This window comes from Equus asinus, chromosome 20 (genome assembly GCF_041296235.1).
Source record: "Equus asinus isolate D_3611 breed Donkey chromosome 20, EquAss-T2T_v2, whole genome shotgun sequence".
Taxonomy (NCBI): Eukaryota; Metazoa; Chordata; class Mammalia; order Perissodactyla; family Equidae; genus Equus; species Equus asinus.
In genome coordinates this window covers 85,432,339-85,446,390 of record NC_091809.1, presented here as the reverse complement: position 1 = coordinate 85,446,390, position 14,052 = coordinate 85,432,339, and the positions used below count along the sequence as shown (strand labels likewise).

General features: G+C 47.7%; 1 protein-coding gene across 1 annotated transcript in view; it reads right to left on the bottom strand.

Moving 5' to 3' along the window:
• The window catches only part of CLPB (ClpB family mitochondrial disaggregase), a 140,836-nt gene that overhangs the window by 59,367 nt on the left and 67,417 nt on the right, over positions 1-14,052 (bottom strand). Inside the window, exon 5 of the mRNA XM_014842026.3 lies at positions 11,554-11,682. Within this exon, the coding sequence (XP_014697512.3) occupies positions 11,554-11,682 (129 nt within the window). The remainder of the gene's footprint in view (positions 1-11,553; positions 11,683-14,052) is intronic.

Below are 14,052 nucleotides of genomic sequence, written 5' to 3'. Positions count from 1 at the left end.
ACAGAACTACATAGCTACATGTTGTGGTAAGTGCAATAAAGAAAGTACACAGGATGCTTTAACAACATATATCAGAGGAACCTAGAAGAAAGATGCTGGTGGTCAGCTGCAGGAAAATAATTAATAGTTGTTGAATAAATATGAATACTTAGATTTGCAATTAGATAAATCAGAGGGCAATTATTCATTCAGAATCAGAAAACACGAAAGTAGAAGGGAGCTTTGAGATCACAGTCCAACTATCTAATTTTACAGATGGGGAAAATGAGTCTCAGTGATGGGGAGGGGACTTGCTCAAGGTCCCACAGTAAGGTCCAGTTAGTGCCAGGTCACCTGACACCCAGTCGGCACTTCCCACCACACAGGTTCATTACTTCAAAGGGAATCTCTGAAGGATTCCTTAAGTGGCAAGCTCCCTTCTGCGACATTTAAAAGAATCCACTTCCAAAGTGATGTTCAGGAGAGAGTCTGTGGTACAAACCTACAGCATCTTTGCTATGTTCTCGCCGGGACACTGCCAGGCCTCTGCGTAGAGGAAAAGAGCACACAAATGCTGGAAGCAAACTCCTTCTGGGTAAGGAACCTTAGTTCTGGTCCATCTGACCCTGGGATGAGGCCTTTGCTGCTATTTGCAGGCCCTCCCCACTGCAGAAAGCTGCAGGGTTGCCCTTTCTCTGTGCAGTCTGCCCAAGAACACATGCTCCGGAGGGGCATGAGTGGGCTGGCAAAGGACAGATGGCCCTGCCTTGGGAAATCTGAATCCCACTCAGCTCTGTTTCCAGGCCCAGTACAGGTGGAGGAGAGCACAGGACTCAGAACAGACCTGGCCCAGCTGATGGTGACCTCTCCATCACCCAGGGGAGCCTTGGCCTCCGGCTGCCGCTGTTGGTGGTGATGAGGTCACGCCGGATACCAGCCAGGCTCTGAAGACTGCTTGGAGCCCATTAAAGCCTTGATGAAATGCGGGTGCCTGGCTGGCAGGTGGCTCTGGAGAGCTTGGGCTCTGGTGACCAGGCGGCTCATCTCTAACTCAACAATGCAGTGACCTATGTCCACAGGGTCTGGGATACAGAAATACCTTTCCCTGGGGGTTAGCAAGGACTGGGTAAGGGCCTGACTAGGCCAAGGGCAGAGGATAGGACTCAGGGTCATTGAGGGCCTCTTTTAGCCCTGACCTACCATGTGGACTGCAATTACACCACTACAGAACCCCTCCAATCCCCACAACGTCCCTGACTGGACTGCTGGGTCCCTTTGGATGACTAATGGCCATCCCTCTCCACAGGATTTTCTCAAGTTAAGTGACAGGCTAACATCTACTCTTCAGATCTCACCGTATATGTCATTTGCTCAGGAAAGACTTCCCTCACCCCCTTCAGACTACATTAGGTCCCCATTATACCCTCATACTACCCTCTACTCTGCCTTAATAATACCTGCCTCAATGGTAATTAGCTAATACTTTTGTAATTATTTGCCTACTGTCTATACTCTGCCAGACTTTAAGCTTCACAAGATGGGGAATGTAATAAACACTCGTTAAAGTAATAACAGAAAAAGACCAGTATGAGAAAGAGAAAGTTTTACAGCTAAGTTTATAACAGTATTCTTTAAATGGAAACTTACACACAACAGATGGGCTCCTCTTATCCACCACCTTAGCTGCGGGGCCTCCTGGCTTCCTGGCCTGCAACTAGTCACCCTTAAAGCCAGAAAAGACTGGCCTGGGAGTGGCAGGGAGGATTTTCTTTCTTTCTTTTCTTTAACAGCTTTATTGGGATATAATTTACACACTATAAAGCCTATAAAGCTCACCTATTTAAAGTATACAATTTGATGATTTTTTAGTATATTTACAGAGTTGTACAACCATCACCATAATCTAATTTTAGGATATTTTCATCATTCCCTAAAAAAACCCTGTACCCACTAGCAGTCATTCCCCGTCATTCCAAAAGACAACTACTGCCATAGACGGTTTCCAGCTCTGTGTCCGAACAATATGAGGAAACCTTTAGCGTCCAATCATCTGACATGATCTGTTCACCATACAGATGAAAGAACGTGATGCCAGAGAAGGGCCATGCTCTGCCAAAGGTCCTACAGGGGTGAGATGGGGGCAGAGCTAGGGTGGATCATGGTCCCCAGTGCCTGTACCCTAATGGCAGTGCTTTGACCTCCCTGCCATGCAGTATGACTGTGTGTCCTAAACTGTCTACCTCACTGGACTTTAAGCTACCTGAGGGCAGAGCCTATAGTCTGCACATCTGCCTTCCTCCCTACCCCGGGGTACCATCAGAGCAGGGATGCTTAATGTGCGGTCCATGTACTAGTGCTGGTCTGTGAGCTTTGTTACCAGTCCTCGACAAGCTAAGCACAGCCATGGGGAGTAAGTGTCTGCAAACTTCTATAGTGACTTAGAGAAATACTCTGTCTGTTGAACCTAATGACAAATTTGGACCTGTATTTTGTATGCCTTTTTAATATAGAACTTTTCTAATAATTTATTTTTATTGGATTTTACCAAAGTGTTCATGACAGACTGCAAATTCAAACAACATCAAAAACAGACAGATCTTTCAGAGAAGTTTGAGAAGCACCGCCTTAAAGCAACCCACTCCTCACTCCCTTCTGCTTCTCCTCTTCCCTCTCTGTTTGGTAGAATCTTTTGTGCTGGCTCCTCTTATGCTCACACCTGAAATGCAGGTTCTCTCAGATGTGTCCTTGGGCTGCTTTAGCTCTACAACTTTCCCTGGACATCTCACAGACTCAGCCAGCTCCCACCACCCGCAAAAGAGTGACAACTCTTAAACCTTCACATCCAACTTAGAGCCCTTTCTCTCCTGGGCTTCAGACCCATTTATCTGACTGCCTCCTACACATCTCTACAAGAGTGTCCCACAGGTTCCTTGGCTGGTCAACAGCTATTTATTAATCACCTACCACATGCCAGCTGTGAAGTTTTTCCTAGGAGCTGTGAATACAGCAGTAAAATAAAGAGAGACAGTCTTTGTGATCACAAGGCTTACATCCTAGTCGGGGAGAGACAGATGATACACATGTAAACAAAGAGACATGATCATTTTAGGGATTGATCAGTTCCATGAAGAAGATAAAACAGGATAATATAATAGGCGGGGACAGGGGGAGCTACTCTTACTAGGGTGGCCAGGGAAGGTCTCTCTGAGGATGGGATGTCTGAGTTGAGACCTGAATGATGAGGCAGTCATCCCAAGGTGGAGAGTATTCCCATCACTGGGACAGGCAGGTACAAAGGCCCTGAGATGGGAAGTCACTTGGTGTGTCTGAGGGACAAAAGAAGGCCAGTGTCACTGGAGAACAGTGAACAAGAGTGGCCACAGATGAGGGCGCAGAGGCAGGCAGAGTCTAGGTTACGTAGGCCTTGCAGGCTCTGGTAAGAAGACTGAATTTCATTTTGGTTTCACTGGGAAGCCAATGGAAGGTTTTAAGTAGGAGAATGACATGATTTATGTTGTAAAAAGATGCCCCTGGCTGTTATTTGGAGGATGGATTTAGGGAGACAAGAGTGAAAATGGTGAGACTTGTCAGAAAGCTGTGGTCATCGTCCAGGAGAACTGGAGCATCGTCCTGAACTGGGACTAGAGTTATGGCAATGGAAATGGCAAAAAGCAGGTGGGTTTAAGATGTACCCTAGAGGGACAGCTGACAGGACTTACTGAAGGACTTGGCAGGGAGTGTAAGGGAAAAAGAATTCAAAGATGGCTCTGAGATTCTTGGCCTGAAAACTAGGTAGATGATGGTATCATTTATTGAGATGGGGAAGACTCAGGGGATGACAATTTTGGGAGAAAAACAGATGTATATTTTGGCCATTGGTGACACTGAGATTGAGAAAAGAATAGGAGCTGGGGAAGTAGATTGCGATAGTGATCATTCTTTTTCAGGACTTTTACCATGAAGGGATGCAGAGAAATGAGGTGCAAGTTGGAGGCAGGTACGGGACCCAAACCAAGGCAAGTTTTTAGTTTGCCTTGATGTTTAAGATGGATGATATCAAAGCATGTTTTCACGCTGATGGGAATGAGCCAGCAGAGGGAGGAAGACAGATAATGCAGAAGAGAGAGGCGGTAACTGTAGGGGTGAGAGGAAACGGGAGCCGGAGCCCAAATGCAGGTTTGGCCTCAGGAACTTCTTCCCCCGTGGAGGAAGGCAGGCAGCACACAGGAGCCAAGATGCGGGTAGGCTGGTGGAAGTGGTGGGAAGATGGGGTCCCTTCTGACTGCGATCTATTTTCTCTATGAGGTATGAGGTGAGATCAGTAGCTTGGGAGTTGGGGAAAGAGAGTACTGGAGGTTTGAGGAGAGAGAAGGTATACAAGAGCTGCTTGGCTCAGAATAGGGTAGTGATTTTACTCATGAAGTGTAGTGGGGTGGTTGGCAGTGTTGGGTGACTGAGATTCACGGACACAATGTGAAGTGAAGTGAGCTCACTGGTGAGCATGTTTTGTGATTTTTTTTCCTCCATCAATATTCAGCAACTCAGATATAAATATGAAGTAAAAAGAAATTGGGTTTGGGGACCGGCCCAGTGGCATAGTGGTTAAGTTCACGTGCTCCGCTTCGGCAGCCCAGGATTTGCGGGTTCTGATCCTGCGCACGGGCCTACATGCTGCTCATCAAGCCATGCTGTAGTGGTGTCCCACATACAAAGCGGAGGAAGACTGGCACAGATTTTAGCTCAGGGCCACTCTTCCTCAAGCAAAAAGAGGAAGAATGGCAACAGATGTTGGCTCAGGGCCAACCTTCCTCGAAGAAGAAGAGGAAGAGGAAGAAGAAATAATTGGGTTTAAGTAGGGTTAGTGTTTCATCAGGTGAATACAAAGAAGGGAAAAAGAAGCAAGGGAATACTTAGAACACTAGACCACGGAATCTAAAGGCAGGAGGGAAGAAGGGAGGGAGGGAGGGAGGAAGGAAATGTTCAAAACAGTACTGGTCATTCCCCTGTACCTGCATTCCATCTAAACCTCCTTCCAGTATTCCTCACCTTAGTTCGGGTACATACCATCTACTCGGCCATCCAGTCCAGAACCTAGACCTCATCTTGACTACTCCTTCTCTCTCACCATCCGATCCTACTGATTCTACTCCTAAATCTTTCTGGGATCAGTCCTCTTCTCTCCTTTCGCACTGTTTTGGTTTAGACCTCACCTAAACAATTATAATAGCTCTCAAATGAAATATTTTCCCTTTCTGCAATCAGGCCCCTTCTAACCCATTTTTTTCCTATTTTCTTTAACCTTCCTTTCAAGGATAACATACTTATACAGAAAAGTAAAAAAATACACAAGGGTACAGCTCAAAGAATTTTCACAAGGTGGATATACCTGCATAACCAGCCTCTAGATAAAGAAACAGAACATTACACATCCTAGAAGTCCCCTTGTGCCCTCTCCTGGTCACTACCTGCCCCTTGGGGGTAACCACTGTCCTGACTTTTACACCATTGGTTACTTTTGTCTATTTGAAACTTCATATATAAATGCAGTCACACAGTAAGTACTCTTCTATGTTTGGCTTGTGCCCAGAATGTGAGGTGTGTGACATTCATCCATGCTGTTTAACAGAGCAAGAATTTGTTCATTCATTCATTCATTCAATTTATTATTCTACGGTGTCAACATTCTAAATTTATTTATTCATTCAACTACTAATAAACATTTTTGAAACTTCTAAACCATCTTTCACATTAAACATACATCCGATCCTTCTCTCCCCTAAATCTTAAAGGTTGCCCACTGGAGGATAAAGTCCAATTTCCTTAGCAGAGCTTATGTTACAGGACTTCACTGTTGGCTCCTGCTTTCCCTTCTTGCCTTCTGACCCTCCCATCCATACCCTATCAATTCAGCTCTTCTGAACCACCTGCAATGCACTGAATAAAGCATGTTCCTTCATACTCCATGCCTCTCAACATGCTGTTCCCTCTGCCTTTCTCCCTCATCCACCTGGTAAACTTCGTCCTTTATGACTTGGTGCAAACACCATCTCCCACACCATGCTTTCCCCACCCTCCCCAGAGATTTAAAAGGTTTTTTTCTTTGTGACCCCTCAGCACTTTCCATATATCTCCATTAACACATCAGATAGCAATTCTTTGTTAAAATGTCTGATTTCCTCACTGAACTATGAGTTCCTTAAGGGCAAAGACCACGTCTGGATCATCTTTATTTCCCTGGTGCCTAGGGTGGGGCCTATGACAGGAGAGATGCTCAGTAAGTGTTTGAAAAATGAATGAAAACACTTGCCCAGAGGTTACATAGGATGTTGGAGGTGGAAAGGGTCCTTGGGATCAGCTACCCCAACTTCTCTTGTTTACTGAGGAGGAGAAAGGATTTGTGGGTGACACAGTCAGAACGTCTCATCTGCAGCCCAGTGCTCTCTCCCCTTCCCTGGGTTGCTGGCAAGAATCAGAGGGTAAAGTTTCCACAGAGGACAGCCTGAGGCAAAGCTGATTCCCTCAACATCTGGCAGTGCAGCCACATGGACAATGAAGTGGAACAAAAAACGGAGCTCCAAGTTTCCAGCCTGACAACAGACTCACAGGCTGTTAAAGGGAGGATTGTCGGCACTTGAAAGGCTCTTTGCCTCAGGTGGGGATGGTGGGGAATTTAAGGACTCATTTGAAGATGGCTGGTTAACACTGACATTTGAGACGTGTTCTTTGACAGAGGGGCAAAGAAGAGCCATGAAAGTAGGTAGGGAAGAGGCTAAGGGAAGCTCTGGGGAAGGTGCTATGAGGTTTCATAAAGCCCAAGTGTTTCTGAGGTGATGAACACTGGTAGCTGAAAAGGCAGTGGCACTGTGACTTTAAGGAGAGGGAAGGTAGAGGTGGCTCACACGTGAAGCTCTAAAAAGCTAGCTATATTATGACACTAAGAATGGGTGGGCAAAGACACCACACCTCCAAACAGAAAACCCACAGTGGCTTTGGCAATTTATCGGTGTGTCCAAACACGTACTAAACTACGTGCGGAGCATTGTGGCAAAGGAGGCAGAGAAAAGTAAGACATGGCCCTGGCCCTCGGTCCATCTCAGTCTAGTAGAGGGGACTGGACCCAAATCCCAGGGAACAGGGGAGACTTCAGAAGGGAGGTGGCATTAGAGCTGGGGACTGCCTGGCAGAAAGAATTCCACCAGGCTGAGAAAGTCTTAAGGGAAATGAGAGGCAGAAAGGCCCGCATAAGTAAAAGCACTCAGGTGAGACCCCTGAACGACATTACAGCATAGCTGGATGAGGGCAGCAGTGAGAAAAAAGTGAGGTGAGGGTCGGATGAGAACAACTCTAAAACGAGGTTATAAAGTTAGAATGGGAAGGATTCTTTTTTTAACAAGTGAGCACTGAGTGCTTTTGAAGTTAACAATAACAGATATTATATATGAAGTGCCTACTCTGCAGAACCTACACTTGTGCTAACCCTGACCAAACCTTAGAAGGCAGGTGTCATCACTGCCATGTCCAGATGAGCAGGCAGCAGCTCTGAGCGGTCAGTGGCTTGCCTGGGACACAGCTCTTTAGTGGCAGGCCCGGTATTCAAGTCCCGATGCCAGAGTTCATGCTCTTTCCTGATGGCCTTTCTCAACTCGGGTTTCTCCTTTGGACCACATACAGGAAATTATGTGAGTAATGATTTTCTCAATTCTCCCAAGAATGGTACATAACTTGTACCATTTTAGATGCCTGAGAGAGAAGTTAATTCCTTGTGTAAACAGATGCCTTACAGCATTAGGGCTCAATTCTCTGGAGGAATCCTGACTGAGAAAGGCTGCCATGATTAGAGATGTATTTTAGGAGGAAGGATCTGGCAGTGGAATCACGTCCTCGGGAGGAAACAGCTCTGAAAGCATCTTAGCAGCCCTGGAACTACTGGGGTGAGTCAGCTCCGGGGGCATGAGGGAGGAGGCCGCCCACCTTCCCTGACTACCCCTCTTCCTGTAGTCCTGTCTCTCCCTCTCTCCCTCCCACCTTTTCTTGTACTTGGTAGTGAAGTGCCGAAGCAGAGCGCTCCTGCTCATAAGCCAGTAACACAGGCAGAAGTAGTGTCTTCAGAGATGAAAACCACAGGGGTCTGTGTGCCCACTTTTCTATGGATGTCAGGGTAGAAAACCAGCCCTAGTGGATTCCGAACCCTTCATAGGAATCCCCCTGGCAAACTCCCATTACCTTCCTCTAAGGCTTAAGCACTCCTTCCCCTGGGAAGCTTTCTGTAACCGACTCCACCTCCCTGCTCTGGTATCCCCTCCTCTATGTGCCCAGAGCCCCTTGTCCAGCCCCTGCCAGAGCACCCATCCAGCTGTCGCTGCCTGTCTCTGTATCTGTCTCCTCCAGCGGTCAGAGAGTCTCTCAGGGTCAGGGAAGGTTTGCTTGGGCCGTCTTAGGATGCCCTAAGGTCCACAGTCTCAGAGACGGCAACTGGCTTGCCCAGAGTCACATTACAGAGCTGAGATTTAAACCCAGGTCTGTCTGACTCCCAAGCTGTGTTCCTTTCACTGTGGTACAGGGCCTCCTGAAGATGAAGAAGTGACCTTTCTGTGCAAAGCACCTAGTCTAACACTGTAAGAGTTCAGGGGCGGTGCTCTCACAGTGGACCAGACCACCAAGAGAGGCTTCCTGAGAGCGGGAGGCCTTGCAGAGTCCGAGGATCTGGATGAGAAGAGAGGGAACACGACGGTGTTTTAGGCAGGGTGGGGAAGCTGAGGGCAGAAACAGAATTAAGAAGGCTTCAAGCAGGAGTACAGGTTTCACATGGGGAAGAATGGGATTATAGCTGCAGAGTGAGAGTTTGATTTCTTTACACAATATGGAGCACCTACCACATGCCAGGGGCTTTTACAGACGTTGTCACTAATCCTCGCTCTACCCCTGTGATACTTCCTAGATGTTATTTTACAGACCAAAAAAGTGAGGCTTAAAGACTTAAGGTACTCTGTCCAAGGCAATACAGCTAGTAGGTGGGGGAGCTGGAATTCAAACCCAGGTTGGCCTTACTCTGAAGCCTGAGGTGTCTTTTCTATTACTCCACACTGCCTCCTAAGGGGCCAGACAACTTCCCACATTATCAGACTGATGCTGCTGCCTGGACCTGCTCCCAGCTCTCACATGGGGACTGATGGTCAGAGGGCAGGAGCAGCTGCCCCCTCTAGCTCTAACCCTCTAAGATCTGGGGACCCTAAGTCCCTATGTCCTAAGCAATTTCAAGGACAAGAGTTCTGTGTGGACCTCGTGAGCACAGGCTGGCCCGTGTGTCTAGGCCTGCCCTGGAACTCACAGAGAGCACTCCTCTCTAAGTTGCTGCAGCAAACCCGGTGGCAAATAGAGGCTAAGAAAGCTGGATGGTCAGGAAGGCAGGCCCTCCTGCCTTTCCTGAAACCCTCTGGAGAAGGTCAGCTGAGGTCAGAAGACTCTGGAAATGTTACTGGCAACAGGCCCTAGGACAAGGGAGCAAGATCCTGCCTCTCGGTTGGCTGGTCACACACACAGGCAGACCAAGAGAGGTCAAGGGGGGAGGGAGGTCAGAAGTTGGCAGGCCTGCAGGCCTGGAGTGAGGGCTACTTGTTCAGACTGGGAAGGGAGAAATAAGTGGGTTAATGGTTTTGGCCCTTGAGGCTGGGAGGCTAGAGCAGGGGGTGTAAATGGATGCTGGGTAAAAAGGCAGGTGGGCGAACTGTAAAGGTGGGGGCTAAGGGCATGTGTTCCAAGTCAACAGGCAGAAACCATGCCCCTGGAACGGCTCAAAGGGCCAGCCTTGGCCTGGGGGGGTGAGGGTGTGGGGTGCTTCATAAAAGGCTCATGCCCCTTCATTTCAATGGTGTTCGATCTGGAAGGCTGGGGAGAGGGTCTGTTTTTAGAGTGAATTCTCTGTTTGTTTGGGGGCTCAGGGGAAGCACTGGACAATGGCTGGGGGTATTGATTGATTCTAAGGCATGGCAAAGAGAAGCCCCATGGTGAACACTCCAATTCTTAGCTACAAATGTCTTGCTGGAGAGCTTTCCAAAGGACAAAGTGATTAGCATCCTGCTTGGGGAAGTTTTCCAAGTGGATTTTTGCTCTGAAAGCATCAGGGATCCCAGGTACTGTCACCAAATGCCCCTCAGAGTGTGCGTGCCCCAGACCATGGCACACTCTGGCTGCTCTGGGGCAGGTCCCTTTTAGGCTGGAGGTATGGGCCAGGCTTGGATCTTAGCCAGTGTGGCTGTGGCTGATGGAAGGTGGCAGGATTTGGAGGTTACTGGGAAATCCCACCAACCCAATCACAAGACAAGGACTAGAAGATGATCTGGGCATGTTGGGCAGGGAGGCCAAGGCTCTGGGACAGAAACAACCTTCTTTGAACTGGATTTTTGATTGGGCTGCAGAGGACAGCTGGCAGAAGTTAGAGAGAAGAAAGTCACTGTTCATTTAAAAGAAGATATTTCAACCAGTCAGAGAGGAACTAAAATGGAATGGACTCCCGAAGAAGTAAGGTTCCCTTAGTCCCTGAGAGAGTCAGGAAATGCCAGCCAGCCAGCTGCTGGAGACCAGCTTTTTGCTGGGAGGAGAGGGGGCAGGCGATCACGGTGACCCAGAGGACCTCTGAAAACCCTTGCAGCTCCCAGCTTCTATGGAGAATGACCCTTTACAAGGAGGATCAGCCCCAAGAGGGTCCCTAGCCTCTCAGGAAGTGGTAATGAGGGCATAAACAGGCAGTCATGTGCCACACTCAGGGGCCTGGGAACCACACATCCTGGCAAAACACTTCCCTCCTATCCCCCCTCCCAAGGAGAAGAGGGTATGGGAGGGAAAGTGACTTGGGACATATCTGGCAGCGTGGCAGGTAACTGTACACTAGACCTAGACAGGACCAGACCAGCTTGAGTGTGGGGATGGCAGCTATCCCTCCAATTAAATGGACGCTCTCCAAAGGGGGAGTACTCATTGAACAAAGACTGACTAAGTGCCTACTGTGTGCTGGATACTAGGCTAGGTGCTAGGGAGGAGTCAGCCATGGTTCTTACCTTCAGGGAGCTGAGTCAAGTTAGGGGGAAGGCTACTGAACATATAAAAACAATTTCAGATTGTGACAAATGCCATGATGGAAAAGAATAGGGTGCCATGACCCAGAGTAATGGAAGGGGCCTAATTTAGCCTCGGATGGAGGTGGGATCAAGGAGGATGTCTCTGAGACTTGGGTTAGTAGAGCACTGAAAGGTCTCCCCCTTGTTCCACTAGCCCTGCTCTGGAGGTCACAGGGGCAGAGGGTGGACATTTCTGGGGAGAGAAACAATAAAGAAAACTCCCAGAGCGTGTGCAGACAGGCAGGATGGCATGGTGCATCACAACACAAAGAACATACTCTAGCCACATGAGGGCAAATCACATGTGCACAATGCCACTCTCGTGAAGCACAGCCACCCTAGAAGCATTCCCAGCTCTGGGAGGTAACAGGGCTCTGGGGAAGCATGGCATATCCGGAGTGGAGAGGTGGCCAAGTACTCTCTCCCGCCAGCACCCCACCCCATGCACCCACACACTTGCCTCCATCAAGCAGCTCCTTGACAGTGCGGTAGTCATCGGCAAGGACAGCGTAGTGCAGGGCTGTGCAGCCCTTGAAGCTGGCGCGGTTGTTCAGCCGGTTGTTGAAGTCATCTTCTCTGGTGATCAGGACTGGGGGAACAGCAACACAAACCCTCCCATTAGCAACAAATGCTGTGAGCCACCAATCTCACCTTCTTTCTCACTAAGGGCATTTTAATGCCCTCCCTCCCTCATCTATCTACTTACTAAACATATAATGGCACCTACTATGTGCCTGGCCATCTGTGCTGGGCAAGAGGAGGTAAAACAGAGGCCACTTAGTTCCAGAGATGTATAGTGACATCTACTACATGTCAGGATTCATTTGGGGACATAGAAATGAATCAGATACGGTCCCTGACCTAATCTGGCGAAGGAGACAGACAATAAACAGATGTTTACAGTATTATTTGAGATAAATGCTATGTGAGAAGTATAACAGGATGACAGAGAAAACCAGAGGGGAGCCAAGCTCAGTGCAGACATGAAGAGAGGATCCCAGCAGCCGAGTCTCCAAGGGTGAAGAGGAGTCATCCAGGTGAAGAAGGCGGGTTAAGACACGGTGGGGAGTGGGGCGGGGGGGGGGGGGGGGGGGGTGTGTGGCCAGAGGCTGTTCTCAGCATAACGGAAACAGCTCTCTGTTTTGAAGACGCCTACAATCCAGTGAATAGTTAACATTATTTTCTAAACAAGTTTTTAACTTATAAAAGCTACTAAAATTTTGAAACTACAGAAAAGTACAAAGAAGAAAAGGTATCAATATCTCAGCAACTTGAGAAGCTATACACAATGTTTTAGTCTATGTCCTTCTAGTCATATATATGCATGTACATATATATCCTACAAAATTGGAATTTACTATAGTGCAACTTTGTACTTCTTTTTTTTTTTACCCTTAATAAATATACTGTGAACATTTTTTTGAAGGTAAGAACAGGAAGCATTTCATGTGGTCAAACAACCAAAAACCCCCAGGTTCACTCTAGTGCTAATATGTGTGACTCTCTTTCCAATTTAGGTTCCAAAAGAACCTAACGCGAGTTCCATCACTTTTACAGGACCCTCTACGTTGGGTGATCACATATGTCCCTGTTCACCCCGGATAGTCCTGGTTTATGCCTGTTGTCCTGGACAGTCCCAGTTTGGACAATAAATTGGAAGGTTACCCCCATCCTGGGGCCCTCCCTTGAGAATGGAGACCCCACAGAATAATAACTATCCTGCTTAGGTGATGATGTTTCTTTCCGCCTCATGTAGAAATTATCAGAGTAATTGTCTTATGTTTCCTCCTGAGCTGAGTTCGTTGTGGGTGGAATTTGGGTCCTACCTACCTGTACCCCCTCGCCTCTCCCTCTTTATCCAGTGGGAGCACTGGTATAGGGGTAGAATTCAGTCAAGAGGTAACCTTGCCTAGGTAGTCAAAAGTACCAGCAATTCCTAAAACATTCTTTTCCAAATAGGCTTAGAAGGGAGTCTCTGCCTTTTCCCCTCCTGCAAAACTGGACTTCCTGTTTAAAAGTTCCAAAAGCCAGAAGATGGTCATACCTCTTCCTAATACTAATAGATTTCACTTACTGACCTTCTTCTACTCTGTGTCTGGCATGATCATGTCACACAATTTATTTAATTCTCATTAACTCCTTATATAGTAGGTATTATTATTCCCATTTCATAGATGAGGAAACTGCTGCACAGAGGTCGCACAACTAATAAGTGGCTGAGTGAGGATTAGAACCCACGTCTAATCTGAGTCCTCACTCTTTCTTTCCATCGTATCATGCTGTCATCCTCATTTTGCAAATGAGGGAATCAGAGCCAAAGCCTGGAGGTTCTGGTCCCTGCCTTGGCTCCCACTCCCTCTTCTTTCCCTGCTCAGGTGAAAGTGCAAACATACTTCCTGCGGAACTTACCCTAATGGCCTAAGGGTTGTAACTAGACCTGGATAAGCCAGCTTAGGTGGAAGGCATTTCAAATGTTTGGCCAAAATAAAGTTGGTGGAGTGCGTACCTGGAGAAAGGACCATACTTTCTTGCAGTCTATGGAATCAATAATCCATCAGCTCTTCTGTACCAGACAGGGGGTCTCCAGACTAATGACTGCCCCTCTCCAGACTGGAGTGTTATCTGACCTTTTCTGGAGCAGGGAGAACAGGGAGAAGGCCTCTGAGTAGCCAACAAACAGGTTCCATGTGCAACGGCCTCTGCATTTTCCTCATAAGAGAGTCCTTTAGGATCTAACTCAGAGACTACTAACTCTTAGTTTCACAGTCTTATCCAATCACAGTAGGTGATCTTGTTTCCAGCCCATCGCAGATTAGGAGAAGGAAACAAGGAGGCTGGGGAGGAGGCTTCAGAATCAAGCAGACTGATTACAATCAAGAGCTGGCCAGGCAGGGAGGGAAAAGAATAGTATAATAAAAAGCTAAAGGGGAATTCACAGAATACAGCACCGCAAAAGCAC